At 35.5% G+C, this 19804-nt stretch overlaps 1 protein-coding gene across 2 annotated transcripts in view; it reads right to left on the minus strand.

Annotated features, from left to right (window-relative positions):
- Nucleotides 1-19804, minus strand: part of FIG4 (FIG4 phosphoinositide 5-phosphatase) — a 67460-nt gene that overhangs the window by 12747 nt on the left and 34909 nt on the right. For both annotated transcript variants that reach the window (XM_030489818.1, XM_030489819.1), the window contains exons 16-21: nucleotides 14142-14280; nucleotides 11336-11394; nucleotides 10589-10736; nucleotides 9652-9735; nucleotides 6696-6891; nucleotides 3997-4079 (exon numbers count right to left, since the gene is read on the minus strand). In XM_030489818.1, the coding sequence (XP_030345678.1) occupies nucleotides 3997-4079; nucleotides 6696-6891; nucleotides 9652-9735; nucleotides 10589-10736; nucleotides 11336-11394; nucleotides 14142-14280 (709 nt within the window). The remainder of the gene's footprint in view (nucleotides 1-3996; nucleotides 4080-6695; nucleotides 6892-9651; nucleotides 9736-10588; nucleotides 10737-11335; nucleotides 11395-14141; nucleotides 14281-19804) is intronic.

A 19804-nucleotide genomic window follows, 5' to 3' on the forward strand; every position in this document is an offset into this window, starting at 1 on the left:
CAAGTTTCAGATTTTGTTTGGTCTTCAGCCAAATTCAATCTAGTTTATTCAGCTGAAATGCTGTTAGTCCAGATCTCTTATTTACAAGCACAACCTTTTGGGAGAACTCCCCATCTCCAAATATTGGCTGGAAGACACTGAAAATGGAAAATACTGTTATGGTTTTTTTCTTGGCAATGAATTGGGGCAAAATTAAAAAAAAAAGATAAAAAGAAATAGTTAAGCACTAATCTTATTCAGCCAGTCTAAGAGGAAAGGTCAGTTTCAAATATATGTAAATGTAGTTCTCTCACAATTTGTTCACTCTCCAATACGTCCATTCTACTGAAAATAGAAGTAAACATCAGTTGTGATTTAATACTTCAATTCTTTGATGTGGAGGGGTTTAACAGTTAGCTTCCATTTAGCTTAAAAGAGTCTTACTGGTTTATTTCAGAAATATTTACTAGATTTTAACAGGGGATAGTTACCAGTGCAAAAGCAATTGCATGGAAGAGTGTATAGAAGACAAAGGGACAATACATTGCTAAACAACTTATTGTGGCTTTTCTTTCTGCTCCATTCAGGTTCTATACTGTAGAAACAAAAGTCTCACAAACATGCAACATCACTTTGGATATTGAAGAAATACTTCTGTTTCTAAATGAACAAATTACAAGTGGAAATAAAGATAATTAAGATATTCTGGTGCAGAAGCTTGCTACTGAAACAAGCCTAAGGAAAAAAAGAACCAAACCCAAAACCAAATAAAGGCAAACCAAAAGTGTATTTTAAATAATTGCTTCAAATTATCCAATATTCTGAAACAAACAAGGCCCAAATTAACACAAGCAACCAGACATCAGTAAGATACTATTCACGGCTGATCTGCAGTACACATCCTCAAATTATTTAAAGAACTTCCTGTCCCTTCCAACGTCAACCAATCTGGGCTTCTGTGATTTCTATTTTGATGAGAATTAACACAAGTTATCTCAGTAAAAATTGGCTGAACAAATTCAAAGTACTTCTCATTTGCATATAGACTTAATCTAGATCAGTTGATGTAAAGTAACTTAACCTGAGGTACTTTAAATCTGTAAGTGCCTGATGGTAATAAAGAAAAAACATACATAACATGCCCAATGATGTCAAGTAGAGGCAGGATCTTGCAACTCCATTTCCCTTATTACAATAATAGAAAAAGACTTGAAGCGAGAACTGTAATCCTACTGTGAAATAAATTGCTGCTATTCTCAAACGATGTACATTGTAATAAAGGATGTCAGTAAAATCTGTACTTTCCGCATGAGACCATAAATAGCACTATGTCTTGTTAGCTAAAAGAGGTAAAGAATCTGTAATTGCTCTATTTTTTTTAAACCAGCATTACTTGGGGAAAATAAAATAAACGCAAGCTTTTTTTGTCTTGAAAAAAGATATGGCTGGGGAGCTTCAAAGCCCCCATGGGGTTTACAGTGCTACTGTAACAATAGACTGAATGCTAGTCCGGCCTGAAAAATGATTAAATGGGAAGTAGCTGCAATTCTGGATGTTGCCACGAAGCTGTTCATCTGCATAAAGAGACTTGTTGTAGACACCAGGTCACAGTGGGCCATTTGCAGAACAGTAACTATCCAGTATACCAAAGGGTAATTGTCAAATTGGCATCCATTTTCTAGTGGTTAAAAATAAAGAACCAAAGTTAGATGCATAAGGGAAGTCAAAAATTTCAGAGAATGAGAAACACCCTCCTCAGCCCTATTCAAGCATACTATCTTCAAATTACCCAGCATGTGTGAAATAGGTAGAAACTGGAATTTCACTGAACTAAAAAGTGTGAAAGGAGTATCTACTCCTAAAGAAAAATTAACAGAAAAAGACTTTAAATAAAAAGCAAAAAATTGTTTTGAGAGGATTAATGAACTAAGTCAGGATTAACCTTCATATATCACTAAATGAGAAGATATCATAGCGAATTAAAACTTCCCTCACAAATTGAAGAGGTTTCAAGTAAACAAGGTAATCACTGCTATTACACACTAGAAAATGAAACAAACGGACACAAGCCCCTTTCAACGCATGCCTCACAAGCATTCACTTCAACATACAGTGTTTTTCTCAGATGACATGTTGGTTTTCTTACACCCCTTTCCTCAAACTCCATTAATTGTACATTCTAAACAGGTGTTTGAAGCATTGGTTTATTAAGCAAATGTAATTGTTTTGCATTTCCTCTTGCACCGGCAATCGCTCTCTTGACAACAGCATTATAAACCTTTAGGAACTAAGAGGGTCTTCGAATTGGATCTAAATCTCTCCAACTGATCTCCAGTATTGATTCTCATTATTCTGGCTAATTTTCAAAGATTGCAGTTCAGGAAAGAATCTCCTCCACCAGGGAACCGAACAAGTAATGTTTTGGTTCAGTTCTAGTTCACCTATTACTGAAATTATTCTAGTTCAGTTTTGGTTTGAGCTAATTCAAAAGGTTAAAATTAATTTCCGATTTAACAAAAAAAAAAAAAAAAAGAAAAAAAAATTGAACCAGCTTCTTTCTGACTTCAGTCAAAATATTGAGGAAAGAATGTGAGAATAGCATTAAATACACATCTTTTAACAATGGCAACACATAGCCAGTGCTCTATATGGGGTTATGGAAATTCAGAAACAGCACTTCTGATACAATGGGAGTCACTGCTTTTTCTTGGAGAAGCATACCATTAATTTGCTGATCACTCCTGGGGAGCTGACAGTTCATGGCTCCTGCAGGAATGGTGATGACTGTCTTGTAGAGGATAAAACTCCAAGTTACCCTTGAATAAAAGCAGTTTTTGTGAAGCTGGAGCTCAGAGGTAACACCTTGATGCTTGCCCAGCCAACACTTACCTCCAACTGCTCACAGTAAGCCAGCAGCTCCCAGCTCCTGAGGAGAGCCTGTAGGTGCTGTGCAGCATGTGGCCTCCCACTGTAGCAGTTTACCTCAAAGCATAGAAGCTGAGTGGGAATTGCTGGACCACCTAAGGAGCTGTGTTTTGTCTTGTACTTTGCTGTATCTTACTTATTTCCAGTACATATGTTTTGAATTCACAAATCCATTTATTAAGAACAAGTGGCAGTATGATGCTGTTCATAATGCAGTGTTTAAGAACACATTATCATACTTGGTGCTGTGCATATATATATACACACATATACATGTAAACCCACATGCCACATATACTTGCATTTCATTATTTCATGAAACTCCTATAATGACAAGGGCAAATCGGACTTCTCCCTCTCCTGAAACTTACAGTGCCAATATCTGTCACTTAGATATCCATGCTTCTATGGCGTGAGTTATTCTGACCACTTTTCTCCTTATAATCTGCCACAGATTTCGTAACAGTCTCAAGGTCTCCATATAAAACCCACAATTTTTTATTTCAAGCTCAAAAGGCCAAAACGTTTCAAGAAAAAGGGCTGCATATTATTCAGAAAAGTCATTTTCCTTGAACACCGAAAGTCACCAACTATTTAAATTTGAGGAAAATGTAACAGTTAACACATCTCTACAAACGACATTATGTTAAAAGACTTAACTTCTCTTGGTTTGCATGCATTTTTACAGCAGAGGCTATTTCACGAACGACTGATTTGAATTAGCATAATTTAACATTTGAAAAATGCAAAAATCACAGACTACACAGCTTAGAACCATGAAACCGCTCCTCATGTGGAATTTGTTTATTAATTTCTAGAACTATATTAAGTGACAGGTATTTCTATTAAAGCATCTTTCATTTGACTTAAGTTCCAAATTTTGCATTCAGAGACATCCACATAACTTTCACTGAAATCAGAGTTGACACAGACATCTACAAAACAGTTTGATTTTACAAAAAGAAAAATGTATATATCTAAATATATCTAAAATTTATAATTTAAATAAATTCAATCTAAGGCAACACTAAGAAGCTACATTTAAGTAGCTCCAATTATATTTTACTGATTACCACTGGAAATTTATCTCACCTAGTGTATATTGTGAGATCTTCTTCTGAAGGAACATCCGAAAGATTGACTCCATACACATCTTTTGTTGATTGCACTACATTCTAGAACATAAGAAGAAAGGTTCATACTGAGAATACCATAACAATATTAAAAGAAATGTTTGCTTTCAAGCAAGGAATTCTTTCTAAACTTCAAAATATTTTCAAAAGTGCAGGCAAAACCAAACAAGTTTCTCATATCCACAGTAATCTTCACTTGTGCATGTGTGTGTTTGGTTTTTTGTTTGATTGATTGGGGTTTTTTTTTGTTTGGTTTGGTTTTTGTGGGGTTTTTTAATTAAAAATAATATTCAAAACATATGTTCGACAAATAAAGGAAATGATTCTTGAAAGATAACATCAGATAAAACAACATGCTAGGAGAATAAACTATATTTCTAGGATATATAATGATATAGGTATTAAATTCTGTTCTGTGTTGAAACTTAATATAGAATAAACCATATTCATTCTGAACATGCTCCCACATTTGCTTTCACATTTCCTGCTGTCAGTTCTGAAATAATTACAAACCTCAGGTTGAACAAAACTATTTTTATTTTATGCATTACAAAATCATGTCAGTCAACCATAACAAGGATCCAATGCATATGCAATGCTTCACTAACAATGTCTAATGATTCAGTGTTGAGCTGAGGGGGTTTACTGACAAGACACGTGACTGAAAGTCAACCGTAAAAATAGTTTTCCTCTTGTTTAAAAAGATCCAAAGTCAAAGAACAACTTTAGAAATATATGTGCTGACCAGAAGTATAGAAGCATTTTATTATTGACTTCTGCGAGATGTGAATAGAAAGGAACTATCTGTTTGGGTTCTTTCTGAACAGAAAGCTTCCATAAATACTGTGCCCTCAAAAATAACACATCTAAGAGAAGCTTTGTACTTTTGAAGAGAACAGATTTACAATGGGCAGGCAGACATTACCAATAAACCAAGTTAATTGCTAATGCAGCAATTCAGCATAACTGGATAGTTACTACTTTTCAGCACTGCAACCTTAATAAGCAATGACACAAATTAACAATGCAAATTATGACTAAAATTCAATGCATGAAAATGTGCTAATAAAAAGGGAAATATTTGTTCATGTGCATTACTAAAAGAATTTGAATAGCTCACCCAATTGTACGCCATTAAAATTCAATACTATCTTAATTTATATTTTGTGTTTACATGCATCTTTCATTTAAGCTTCTTAAAAATCTAAAAAAGATATCTTAAGTCTCAGTGTTGAAGTGTGTTCAATACACAGATGGAAAAACTGACGTAAGGTAACTTGTGCAATGGTAAGAATCAAGAACAAAATTTCAGATTAGATTTTTGTTAAAAAGAAAAGAAAACAAAAAAAACAAATCCAACAAACCCATCTAGAAACAATCTGACTTGCTCTGTTGGGTACTCTGTTATTCAGAGATAACGGAAAATTTTCAGATAAAATATCTTGCATAGACAGAAATAAATGCACTTGTATTGGCATGACAATTAAACCAAATTGTCCAAAATTAATACTACACTTTTAGTTATTTTATTGAAAATGCTTTAATAGGTTAGGAAGAAGACAGTGCTGTACAGAAGGCTGAAAATCCATTATCTCATGTTGTGAGAACACACAACCCTAGGCTAAAGACTGAATGGAATGAAAATTTGAACTGTAGTAGGAAAAAAAGGCAGTTTTATTCTCTGTTGTTTATAAGGCACTGCATTTTACACTAAGGTCATAAATACTGAAGTTTCTTTAAAAGTGATAACATGTACAACCACAACACTCTAACCATTTAAATTAGCTGTGACTTATAAAACCCAAAACCACGAACAGACAAAAAACCCCAACAACCCCAAAATAGCATAAGCATTTTCCAAATTTGTATAGTCTCCATTAGCATATCCTTTTGCTAAGACATTTTCAGTGGTACCTGGATGGATACCTACAAGAAAGAATTTAAGGAAATGTTACATGGATTAGAAATTAATATTTTGTACAAATTAGCACCGAAGGGATTGCAACTGAAATACAGTTTTATCTACCTGAGGGCAGGGGGAAATATCAAAAGGAATAGATTTGTAATTGAAAGAGGCAGTGCTCAGGACCTCAGAAACATACAACATGTCTTTCAGGGGGTTTGCTCCAGACTAGATCCCATGGACTAAATGTTGACTAGGTAGGTCGATCAGGTACATTCTTGGAGAAGCATCTCTCAATTCAGTTTAGTTTCATCCAAAAGAACATGGAGCATCCCATTTGCATGCTCCAAGATGTGGAGCATGATGTGAGCCAAAGCATGGTAAAGGACAATGATCAGAAGTGCACTACTGCTCTGAATTCACACACTAACATAGGTGTATTTTATGCTTTATCTAACGGAACACACCAGACCCAAGTACCGTTCAAATGCCACAGGTTTCTACCAGTAATTTTAATTTTTTGAAAAACGTTATTTTTTGCTATGTTTCACTATTACACAGTAACTATAACAGCAAAGTTTTATAAGCAGTTGTGCTAATATCTACACAAAGAAATTACACCAGACACCTTTATCACTCAGTTTCTCAGTGCTTTACTTTTGACTGTTCTATAACATTTACTGGGGGGGTTCTTTAAGGAAATGTGGATTTTAAGTCCATGATTAGCCTTCTTGCCTGCCACAGTAATTTCTTACCTCTGTGATTTTTGTATTGTCTCCTGCATCAGTCACTTTTACTGGAGTTGAACGCTGTGAAACAGCGCCTTCATCTTCTTTGTCTGTCCCAGAATCATCTTCAGAACTACTTGAAACGGCTTCCTCACTTGGGGGTGGAGGAGCACTAGCAGCTGTTTTGCGCTGCAGCACGGTTTCTTCTCTATTACTTTTGTTCCTATTTTGAAAAGCAGTATGTATTTATGAAATTGGTGTGATATTACAAGTATTTAAAATTCCTAATTTTGGTTACAATCTTATTGGGGGAAATGAGTTCTATCCTCTGGAGCAACTTCTTGCTAATCTTTTGAATCCCCCAATTGATTTACTTTTCTTCAATCTCTTCTTATTCCACAGCATTTGAAGAAAGCTCAAAGGATTATGTCAGCTTTTCTCCACCAATTCTCTGATTCCTTACTTAAATCTCTTCCCCAGACTGAAGGTATAAAAAGGCATAAAAATTCATTGAGACATAACATCTTTGGTTTCGCTCTGGGAAAAAGTTTCACTTTCTGGCTTTCTTAATCTTGGGCCCCAAAGTCTTAATCATAATGTCACTTTTTTCCCTTCCTTTCCCATACCTCTCCCCTCAACCTGAGTTTTTTAATCAGCAACATTTCTTTATATGGCATGTATTTCTCCCTCTAGAAATTCTAGGCAACATAAAGAGGCACCTTATTTGCAAGAATTGTTCAAGTTACAGCACCTATATTTAGTAGACTAACACTGGGTTTAACTGTACAAGCTCTGAAAGGTATATATTACTTTACCCATCAGAAACTGTACCACCCTTAGTCCTCTACATCCTTTCCTCTGGCCATAGATGGGTATGTGGTTGCACTTTCCTCTCAGACACTGTCACAATCTTTCAGGGACTCTAGAGGAAGAGGGACTGGAAGACAAGTAATTAATATATCTATACACAAATCAGTTCTGGAAACAGGGAAGCCACACCTCGTTACTGAGGTGATTGTCCATACATACATTGACATTGTGTGTGAGGTACTCTGAAGGAAGGCCCTAAAGGAAGGCAGCAGCATGCTAAGAGGCTTTGACAACAGCATGCAGTTTGGTGCAAATGCTATTTTGAATTGTAGGTCTAACGTTCTAATCAGCAAATGCATGGAGGTCACCAGTATCACTTGAGCTCTAGTGGAGCATGTGACCATGACCGTCACAAAGAACTCTGCCTTTTGCTGTCAAACTCATACAGCAGTTTATCCTTGCAGTGAACTAGCTAAACTTTATATGCTTTAGGAACACATATAAGCAAGTAGGAGCATCCTCCCAAAGGTTCTTGATCTGAGAGCATACCCCGCCCCCAAGGACATTAATATATCAGGATAATTCTTACAGACAGAACAAATACCTTAGGGGAGAAAACACTACAGATAAGTTTAGTTTCTAATTGCGCAAAACCTGACATCTCCTTCGACTGAAATTTACAGACAGTTGTGAAGACATACTGCATTATTTTTAGAGAAAATTAAGATTATCTTCCCTGCTTTTCTAAATGAGGTAGACGTCACAAGAAAAGCTGTCCTTTCTGAGAGCTGAAGAATGAAGCAGGTAGCCAAATACCGGCAAAAGTGGTAGCCCCGTCCCCAATGCATACTCAGAAGGCGGCCAAAATCTATTTGCACTGGGGAACCAGAACACTTACAAAGGCAAAGATACTACGTCTGCCTAGAGCTAAATATGGGTAAGGTGGACGACTGAAGCCATCTTTTACCCCACTGCACAGTCAATGCATGAGAAGCCTTAGGAGCAATACCCAAGGAGCCCTGGAATGTGGCTTTGATCTAGCTGATTCTTTATCTTGTAAAAAACGCTAAAAATCACAGTGGAGGGCTTGAAGCAAAGTGCGTGAGAAAAATGTATAATGGTCAAGTATTTAATGGAATATTTGGAGAGAAATTAGATAACCCAAAATTTGACACTATATCAATGCAGAAGAATAAAAGTTATCCTCAAAAGTACTCATAAACTCAGCAGAAGTAAATTGTAGAACTGCTGAACAGTCATTCTGCTTACTCTCAGAGAACATCACCAGCATGAAATCAGGTTCTACTAGTGATGAGCATAGGCTACTCTCAATATTTATTGACAGTGAGTCCCTCGGGGTCAAGGCACAACGGATGTTATTTATGAGACAGTCAAATTTTGTAGCTTTTTGCAGAACAGCAAGTTTTCAGATGAACTTATAATGTTGTGACAGCACAGGAATAGTCATTACTAACAAAGGGTTTCCTTAATATGAGGTATCAAAGAGAGAATTAGTTGGTTCAGGAGGAGTCCGCATAGCCCTTGTGTGACCCACCAGACCAAACATTAAAATGGAATGCAAGAAGTAACAAACCAAGTCCAGGATGCAGCTAAATGAAACATTCATTTGTCTCAGTAACTGTTGGTGAATTATTTTATATAATGTTATCTGTAAATATTTTAATAACATTTTTTATTAAAAACTATGCTGAAATTGGCATTGGCATTTATTGCTGGTTTGGGTTATGTTCTATTTATCCAAAATTAACTTTTTTGTTTGTTTGTTGTTTTTTTTTAAAGACAACCATACATGCATTCCTGTCATCTCCAATAGAAAATACAGTTGCCACTAGTATTATGATGATTATACAAGTTGATAAAATTTTAGCAACCTCTATATCTTTATTCTAGATAAAATTTTCTCATGTGTTTCACTTAGAGGAATACAAGAAAACAGAAAAGATTAAACAAGTCTGAATAAAGAATTCCCAATGTCAACTAAAAATCTCAAATTTGATATGATTTTCAAAGTATTCAATTCTACACTATAACACCAATTATTTATTTCCCATGTAACAGACAATATGCTACAAAGACACACAGAGAGTTTATATATTTGCATTACAACTTCACTACTATTAAGCTAGAACAAAATTTTGTATTTCAGACTTACTCCAACACTGATTTTCCAGTTTCATCGGGTTTACGAACAGTAAAAGGACTTGGATCAATCCCCACATTCTTAGGCATAAAGTCTCTGGCAAAATAGAAAGGAAAAACTGTTCATGAGCAAAAATTTTAAAATTTTCTAGAAGAACCACCTTTAACATCCACCTCTAAACTAAAAAATATATATATATATATAAAAATAAACATCAAGTTTTAACTTCATCATTACCAGTTAGAGTCATGTAAACATAAACCTTCAGGTACTTAAAAAGCTTTCAAATGCATTTAGTCCCACAAAACAACTGCAAACGTTACCACTTTCCAAGCAGGCTCGAGCAATGTGCTCCATTCCCCTGCTGAAGAAGCCCTGTAACTCAGCTACATTGTTTTCAAAGTGCTGCCAACACTCAAATTGGGTCAAAAAGCTACATGAAACATAATCTGCCTGGAAGTCTTTAGCTGAAAAGTGACTAAGATTATTCTCAGAATATCCAGCTGATTGCTGCCAACAACAAAACAAACAAAACCACAACCAAAACTATCTGGCCAGCTGTGAGAAACTGATGAACTGAAGAAAACAATTGTAAAATGAAAACAATTAGAAAACAATTGCTTTGAAGGCAACCTCTGCCTTCACACAGAGAAAAACTCATTTCTCAGCCTTCAAGTGCCCAAACATTTGGCACCCCACAATGGAAAATAATTGGAAATTTAAATGCTATCTCATTAGAATTTTTTACAGTAGCATTTCCATTTCAGTATTGTGATTGAGTTTCTGTAAGTTTTCTAAATTTGTAGCTTAAAAAAAATCCCCAGAAAACAAACACTCCCCAAAACTCATCGTGTTATACAGATGTAACCAAGTACATCAAACGTACAGTTAATTCACACCAAATCAACTTCCAGTTAAGGATTTATAGTCACAAAACAACCCAATATACCGTGTAGAGTTGGTCATTGCCAAGCAAAAGGTCTCATCAAAACTGCTCAACTCATATGGCCGAAAAAACTCATTGTGGATATCAATTTCCTCTTCATACTTGTGGAATTTCTTCACTGTCAACTTGCGTCTGTTTTCAGGACATGCCACTGGGGAAAAGAAAAATAAATAATCTTTTTACTAACAATTACTGACTCTGCAAAAATCTAAACAAACAGCAGACTGCTTACCTAGCCACCCTAACAGGCATTTTTCTACAGACATATCCCCTCTAAGGCAAGAAAATATGACATGAAGAAGACGCATAGCACATCTCTAATAAATATGCATAATCAACCACCATAAATTGATTTCCCTTCATGACAACAATTCCTAATAAAACAGTATCCCAGAGAAATAAGACACACCAGCTATACCCTGCAACAGGAATGCAACCACCAGCACAGGCTATAAATGTGTTAAATATAAGTCAATAAGTTAAAAAAGAAAAAAAAAAAGTTTGCCCTAGCACATAAACATATGGAAGCCAAATTTTAGCCAGTTAGGTATGTCTTGCATCCTGCAGTTAAAAAATCATAGTTCATTGGGGGTAGGTGGGAGGGGGAATAAAGAAGGTATTTAGCAGTCACACTATTGGAACATCTATTTTTTCTTCAGGTTTGGGATCTAAACCAGTTAAAAAGCATTTGTGACTAAAACTTCTTTTTGTGAAACACACTGTAAGGCAAGGAGCAAATGTAGTTCCTACCTTCATCAAAAGGAAGAGGTAAATGCTTTAGCACACCTGTGGTCCACCAGTAAGTATAACTGTACAGGAAAAACAGACACACAATTGATAGCGAAGGTTTGATTTGTATCCAGTCTAAACATTTATACATAGCAGCAATTACCCAGTCACAGAATGTCACTTTAGTAAACATTTCTTTATAAATCAAGTGTGGATAGAGGACTTATTTCAACAGTTCCCAATTCTATTCTTTTGCTTTCAGGTCATGAAATTTAAACACATGAATGTCAATACAGGTATAGAGGGAAGAGTGGTTTTGTTCCAGTAAACAAAATACATATCAGGTGCCTACCTCTACAGTACAGAAAGTTGAGCACTCAGTACCTATAGAAGGTATTTACATATTTCTCTTGGTTTGGTCTTCAAAATAAAAAAACACAAAAAATCAAATAAATAAATAAAAAAAAAATAACCCCTGCCCCTCCCACCGCTTGTCATTCAGATCCTAAAATTTAAGAAAAGCGTATGAAGAAATGAAGGTCAATGATAATAAAATCAGAAGATTGTCAAAGCACCTGATTTCTACACATAGAAATACATTTCGATGTGACAGCTGTCCTAACTCTGAGAACTGTATGCTGGCACAGCTAACAGCAAAAATCACGCCCTGCTGGAAGCTTATTCAGGATTTCCAAAAAAACAACAAAAGAAGTAAAGCAACATTCATAAGGCGAAGCATGTTTTATCTTTCATTCGTATTTATGTATTTTTATTTTCTCTTCTCAAATTTACTTTAATTTCCTTTCTAAATGATTCCGATAGTTTCTTCTGTTTCATTACTTCAGATGAAAAGACATTTATCTTCATTGATTTTTTTATTTCAAATATGTGTGTATTCACAATATCACAAGGGCTGTAAATCCGAGCACTCCTTCTACTTATGTAGCCATTTTGAACAGCAACAATGCCTGTATTCCCATGCCCAGAGATAGACTTGTTAGTGGGACTTAGCAAATGGCGGAGAACAGGCAGGGCAGCACATTATAAGAACTGTATATGCCTGAGAAAGAAAGGAATGTGTTATGCCTGACAGTCCCATCTCTTCTTGCAGTACTGTATCAGGTCATGCTAGCAAGCCATTTTATCCAGTACTTTCAGAAACTATGCAGACATACCCAGTTTTGCTGGGTATTTTTTGCAGAAACGGTAAGTAATATTGCAACAGAAAGTCTCCTTTTCCATATTCACTGTCCTTTCATGTGAATCACAAATTATATAAAAGTAGTATATGAAACTCATTATGAAACCTCTTCATTCTGAGGAAGAGACAAGTACAATATAGGAAAAGCACAGATAGTAAAAAGAAGTTTCAATGACAGGAAACAACATCTTCTTCTTCCTATATCCTCAATTTCATTATGAGTTTTCATTATTTCCTTTGTTGCTGTGCCTAAGGAATACAAAAGAGGCACTGCACAGAGAGGCAGGAAGAAGTTATACAAAGAATTTGTCCAATAGTTTGATAGAAATTAAAAATTACTTGGAAGAGCTTTTTTACCTTACTACTTATTAGAGGGAGGTGTCATTTTGTTTGTATAAGAAAACAACTTGGTTGTATATAATAACTGCTCGGAAATTCTGGCCAGAATGAATAATTAACAAATAAATGAAGAATACCATTAATTTATTTTTTAAAATGTTCTACCTCATTTGAGAACAATATCTGTGACTATCAGATAGTTGTTTAACAAAGTAAATGATGAAAGGGAGACCAGGACATTCATACATTTGAATATATCAGGTGAATTCATTTTTGACATAATGTTCAGAAGCAGTAAGCAATAAAATTAAAGTTGCATGTTTCACATGTCCCTGAAATAGCACTTGGTTGTATGGCTGAGATGAGCTAGCATCAAGAGAAGCCTCAGCGGAGAATACAAAAGGACTGAAATTTAAAAACAGTGATATAACATGCCAGCTGCCATGATGGGTTAATGGAATAAGCAGTCAACAGGGACTGAATGCACTGTTTAAATACTTGCAATTTTTCCCAGACAAAAATCTAAATTCAGATATTCAGATCTACCATTCGTGATAGAGCTTTAAGACTCACAGAATTAACAAAGATACAAACAGCAAAATTCCTGAGAGAGATGGTTTAGCTAACAAGTCTAGTACTGTCCTTTTTCTTAAAATGGATTTTTTTTATTTTACACAAACGATATTTATAATCCTTAACAAAATTATTCCACACTGTGAAACGCTCTAAAATTACTTTAAAATCTTTACACTTTAGCGCTATTACTTTGGCATATTACCATGCAACTACGGTGAAATGTAAATGAAGAAAAATAGTCTAGACATGGCTGAAAGGAAGGTAGAAAACCATGGGCTTCTTGGTATACACAGCTGTAGACTAAGTGCATTACACACAAAAGTTATCCTCATCACCTAATCTCAAATACAACAACTTAATAAATCTAACCATCAAAAACACACCTGCATATTGCTTAATGAGACATAGGTAACTGTACTTTGGTAAAATAGTGAAGCTTTTCACACTGCAGGATAGAATTTTATATTAAATGAAACTGCTTTTTTTCCAGTAGAACAGAAAACAACATACTAAACCAAAACCTTCAGAACACCAACATCCAACATTTTTGGTAATCTCTTGAAGGTTTGGGTGTTCAGGTTTTTTTTTTAAGTTTTCATAAAAACTTTAAAAACAGTAAACAAGTTTTTGACAGGCTGACCAAATTAATAACACGTATTTTTTAAAGTTTATTAGAGCAATACCAAACTGAAAAAATTAACAGCAAAATACCTTCGCCTGGTCTGTGACAGACTGAGGGTGTTCTTGTGATGCAAATAAAAATCAGTGGGAAGTTCCCAGAGATGCGGTTTTCCTTCTGTAGGCTTGAATACTCCCAGAAAGAGATTGATAGAATCTTGCCTGTCTGCATCTGTTAGACAAGAGGTACACTTAACGCCAGAACACTGCAGAGCACAAGCCCATTCAGACATCTGCTTGTTTGTTATGTTTGCTCCTCACAGAGAGAGTGTGTATTTCCCACGACTTCTACAGGAACCTCTGGGTTTCAACCACCATAATGAAACTTTCTTTAGACCTGAACTTCTGCCACACATGGGGGGTGGTACCAGCACTGCCTCTTTCCTTGGCTTCTCTCACAAGGAGCCGAGGCAGCAGCTCTGCTTAGTGGCTTTGCAGAAGTAAGACCTCATGCTGTCTCCCACCTCTGCATATATATGTGTATGCATGAAGCATGTGCTTGTATTGAAGAATCTGACATATGACGAATTTACTGCAGTTTAATTAACAGAGGAATGATTTAATCAAGTTAAACAGTATCCAGACAATACACAAGTTTCCCACATAACACACAAATTATGAATTCCTTGGGGTTTTCTAGCCAAAACATAGTCAGTAAAATGATTAAACTTCACAAACACTTTCTAATAATTTGGGCTTTTTTTGCTGTTGGCTTAAATTATCAATTTCTCTTGCCATATTCTAAGCTTCACCAAGGCCAGTACTAAAATCCAGTACATACTACGGTAGATGAAGCAAGACAAGAAACGTTGTTCACTTATATCTTTAAAACCTCTCTTGCTACTTATCTGCAGATAGGATGAGTTACAACTTTTTTCTTCTTTTTTTCTTCATATGAAGAAAAGCTGGAGACAGATGAGGGCTTGGGGGCAGTGAACTGTGATAAAGACCTTTGCAAGCAGAGTCATAGGGGCAGAGGACGGCTTAAACACAAAGGAGCTTCAGATAAGGGGGAATATGTGGAGAACTGAGGTCTACTCGTGCCCCGAGGAATTAGCATGTGGAAAGCTTGTCTCCACTTGTTTGCACTTCAGTAATCAGACAGGCATAGTTCAGACTAGTTCAATAGACAGTATTACTCCTTCAGTTCTTTCCATATTTCAGAAAGAGTATGACAGTTGAGTGTCCCTTTAGCAACACACCGCATCCAAAAGACAAACTGCAGTCTCGGTATACCAGAAAGCAGGCAAAAGAAATAGGTGGAATCCACAAAGTGGTGGCATAACAGCAAGGACAAAGTTGGTTTCTGGCTACCACTAAAGTTTCAGTCAATACCTCTTTCTCTCCAGAGTTCAAATGTCTCTCTCCCTCTGTGCAACATGCAATATTATTTACAGGGAATTAAGCAGCTGACAAATGAAGTGCTATGTAGAAATTTGGTGACAATATGATTATAGAAAAGTATCGTATTTTATGGAAATGTGCATATGTGGAGGTCAATATTTGGAAGTGGAATCTTCTGTTTAAACAGTCACATGGTGTAACAGGCCAAGACACCAGGAAAAGGGAAGAAAAAGGCAAATCTCTGGATGTTACTTGGCTCTCCTTCCCTGCTTGAGGACCTTTCACCTGGAATATGACTTTTTTCTTCCTTTTCTATCCACTCATACTCCCTTCCAGATACTTCTGCTGTCCGTTCAGAGCACTCTTGCAGAAAGATACTTTTTTTACTTTCTTTCTTGCTCCTCACCTTTCCAATTTTCTAGGAGGATCACTTTACAAACATTAACTCTTCTACACAGTAATACTCAAAAGCATACGTAGGTTTGTAAGCCATACTGTTTCTGCAATGTAGTGTCACAGTGTAACCAAGACATAAGGAGAGAACGAGGGAGGCTGGGAACAGTGCAAGAAAGCTATGCAAAACTCAGTAAAAAGGTCTGGAAAAACAAACGAAAAGATTGTTGAAGACACTGAGAATTAAAACGAAAGGAAAAGTCAAAAGCAGTAACTTGTATTCTTTCCTCCTGATAAGTTATTTGGTTAGTGGTTTAAAGAAAGTGCCGAGCAAAACCCAAGAAAGCTCTCTAAGCATAGAAACTGGAGGAGCCCTAAAGACAAAATTAATTAACATGAGCAACTAGGTTAAAATTGATGGTAATTTCTGAAAGCTAAAGACAGAGATAAGCCTCCTTTGTTCATTTACCATTGTTTCACCTGCCAGGAACAGAAGGTATACTGACACTGTTAACTAAATAACTGTAAAACAATTAGAGTAAAACAAGATAATTCAGTTAACAAACTATGTCACTACTTATATGACAGATGCTAAAATTAAATAGAACTAAATGAAATTTGTTCTGTGAAAACCAGCTTGAATTTAAACTCATACCAACTGAATTAACCAATCTGTTGTTTCAAATGGTCAACAGCAGCAGTTCATTAAAGCATTCTTACCTTGCTCTGTAGCAAAAGAAAAGACTGGTGTTCAATGTTACACTGCAAAAGGACTCAAACTCTCTTTTGCATTTATTGTTTCATCTGTGCAGTTGTGTTTTTAAACTTAACAGAAATACAGGACATTTATCAGAAAAATGTCTTTCTACTGTCTTATTTCTCAACTCATAATTTCAAAGTACGTAAAAAACCCTAACATTAAAGATTCTTTGTGCATAAGTCTTCAAGCAGGCACAAACTTCTGTGACTGGGGAAGCAGACAGCTAACCTGAAAGGTGACAGTCCTCCCCCCGCCTTACTTTAGTGGTTGAACAATTTTATCTTAATTCTGAACAAAAATAATGAAAGCTTTTGTCTTTCTTTGAAATGCTGGCCAAAGAATACAGGATATTGAGGTTTTCAGATCAATTTTCTTATTTAGACAGAAAAAAAAAATCTGTTTTCAAAAGTAAATAAATAAGAATGTGTCAATGCACTGTGGAGCACAGACAAAAGAGCAAACAGGTTTTCTCCCTTTATTGTTAGCACCAAATGTTGTAATTATGTACAAGCAAGTAAAAAGACTGCACTGATTTTTCAAAAGATACTGCAATGTACGTGTATACAGGCACATTTTTAAGACCATTTGAGAAAACAGGAACTGAAGGGGCCATTTAATTGAATTAGTCTAAAATAATCTACTGCTCTCAATCTGAGTTTGCAACTGCAGTACATGACAAATTACTAGTCATGAGAGAGTCAACACAATTGCGACTATAATGTCCTATGACTAAAAGGTTATAGTAATTAAGTTTACTTTCATTCAACACTACAAGGTAGTTTACTATACCCAGTCCTGTTTGTGGATAAATAGATTATTCCAGATTCCAGAAGCTTATTGTGCATGTTGCAACTCTTAGCACTGAAGTCTGCAATGTCATATTACTTTCTAAAAGGCATAAAAGCTAGAAGAGTGTTATTTGGAATACCATTTCCTAATTTCTGACAATCACAAATGAAATAAAAATGTTATAATTCAATTAATCAGAATGCCCGCCAGAGAGGGTGTTGAAGGAACACCTATATTCTTAGCTAGATTATGTTCTTTTTTCTGGTACAACTCATTTGCTTATAACCAAGGTTCTTCAAACCAAAAGTTGACTACCTGAACTACACATTGCCCTCTACTTTTTTCAAATGCTATAACTAAAAACATGCATGAAAAAAGTCAGAATTTTGGCGTAGACCTGTAAGATTTTTTTCAAGCCACCATAAAAGTAATTGTCCCGTATTTTTAGGAGGAAACCCTGGTTTTCTTCTAAGCTTCAGTCACTAACTTGATCCTGAGAACATTTTTTTAATTCTTCACTCTTCTATTATATAGGCAACATATTACAAATTTATAGGTACAGAAAAATCTACAGAAAAGCTAAGCCACATATCATGAACTAGGGTTGAACTGCATTCAAAGTTATCTTTCTTACAAGTCCAAGGCTTATCTATTAGATTAGCATCTCCAGGCAAGTCACTTAACTGATACTTGTCTTACTTTTCCTCTTCTGTACAACTTAATTAGTAATGATTATCCTAAGAGCTTTGAGGTAACAGATGAAACCATTTTCTTAAAAGTGTAAATTATTTTTAGAATAATGTATTTTTTACCATAGACAAAGAACAAGTGTGGCTGAGTGATTTATTTAGGAGGCACTGTTAGCAGGCCACATCATTTTGTTCTGAATCCGATACACCATATGACTTCAAGCAAATCACTAAAATTTTCTGAGTTCACCACTAGTACATAAAATTCATAAGTATTAAAAATGTTTCTCAGATCAGAAACACAAGTAAGTTCTGGCTCCTGGACTGCCTGGCCCTCAGATTTTTATTTATTTTTATTTTAAATTATGTAACAGTATTAAGCACAGTATAAAATCTCAGAATCTTGTTCTAAAAATGCTTCCTTCATCTTTGCTTTCTGAGAAAACTTCAAGAATAAAATGGTCTCTCTCAATGTGCCACAATAGCAGGCTTGCAGATGACAACTGAACAGGCAGTGTTGGACAGTGGACCTTTAAATTTCATACTAAAAATGCAGTAAAAATACAGCACCAAATGCCATGTTTCAACAATGCAGTCTTCAAATACAAGAAATCCATAAAGCACCAAAAATACATGGCTCAAACATGTTCAAATACCAAAACCATCAGTAAATTGGGGAAAGCATGCAACACCTTTATGAAAGTTTCATTTTTCATACTGACTTCAGTAAAGATTGTTTGTGTACTGAGCTACAAGTTCACCAGGGTGACAAGATGGACTCTTTCATTGTGTATTCATTCTTCTTTTTGTAACATCTTTTTCAGGATGAATTCTTTTATTACTAAACCATATGCATAGCATGACTATTCTTGTAAGCAGACCACAACCCCAAATGTGGATCTAGAATTTTGCTCTAGCTTCCATCTAATTATTTAAGTGGCTGGCATAAAAATGAACACCTTCAGAGATTTGTTCCATCTTGTACTTATTGGTACAGGCAATACCCTGCAAGTGTGCTTCCTTTTGCTCATAAGAATTGAGGAAGTCATACCTTATTGCCACTGCAAAAGATCGTTATTACTGAAATACACAGGCTTGCCATTTCTCATCTAATTTGAGCAAATATGATACACAAATTACAAGAGCTACATCCAGAAACAGTACTTTAAATACTGTGCTCTCGCCTTTTGTTGCATACACAGAATTGTCACTAACAAAACCAGTAAATTCAGCCAAAGAAACCAGATATTACCGAAGTATTTCTAGCCAGCGTCCAACTTACTGTTTCAAGTTCACATAGTTTCTATGTAATTGAAGTCTACTGTAAAAAAAAGCTACATCCTTCCCTGGCTATGCAGCTTTTGTGAAAAAGAGTAATAGAGGACTGACACAAAATTTAGAACACAGCAGCACTCAATGTTTGTCATCTTGACATGTCTTAGACTACAACTTCTAAAAGCACTAAGCATTTTTTTCAGTTTTTTTGCATATGGCTCAGCATTTTTCAAAGAGGTTTCTTCTCAGCAATGGTGTACAAAACAAAGTAGAACAGCATCAGTGACTGATACAAGCTAGTAAAGCAGTAAATTAATATTTTACACTTATTTAACCCCAAAAATAGCTTGTTTACTTGGTGGATCTTGGTTTTTTAATTTGTCTTCTCTACCACAGATTCAACAGTTCGTAACTTCTATTCATACAAAACAATTACACGCATCGGA

Source organism: Strigops habroptila, chromosome 6 (genome assembly GCF_004027225.2).
Source record: "Strigops habroptila isolate Jane chromosome 6, bStrHab1.2.pri, whole genome shotgun sequence".
Lineage (NCBI taxonomy): Eukaryota > Metazoa > Chordata > Aves > Psittaciformes > Psittacidae > Strigops > Strigops habroptila.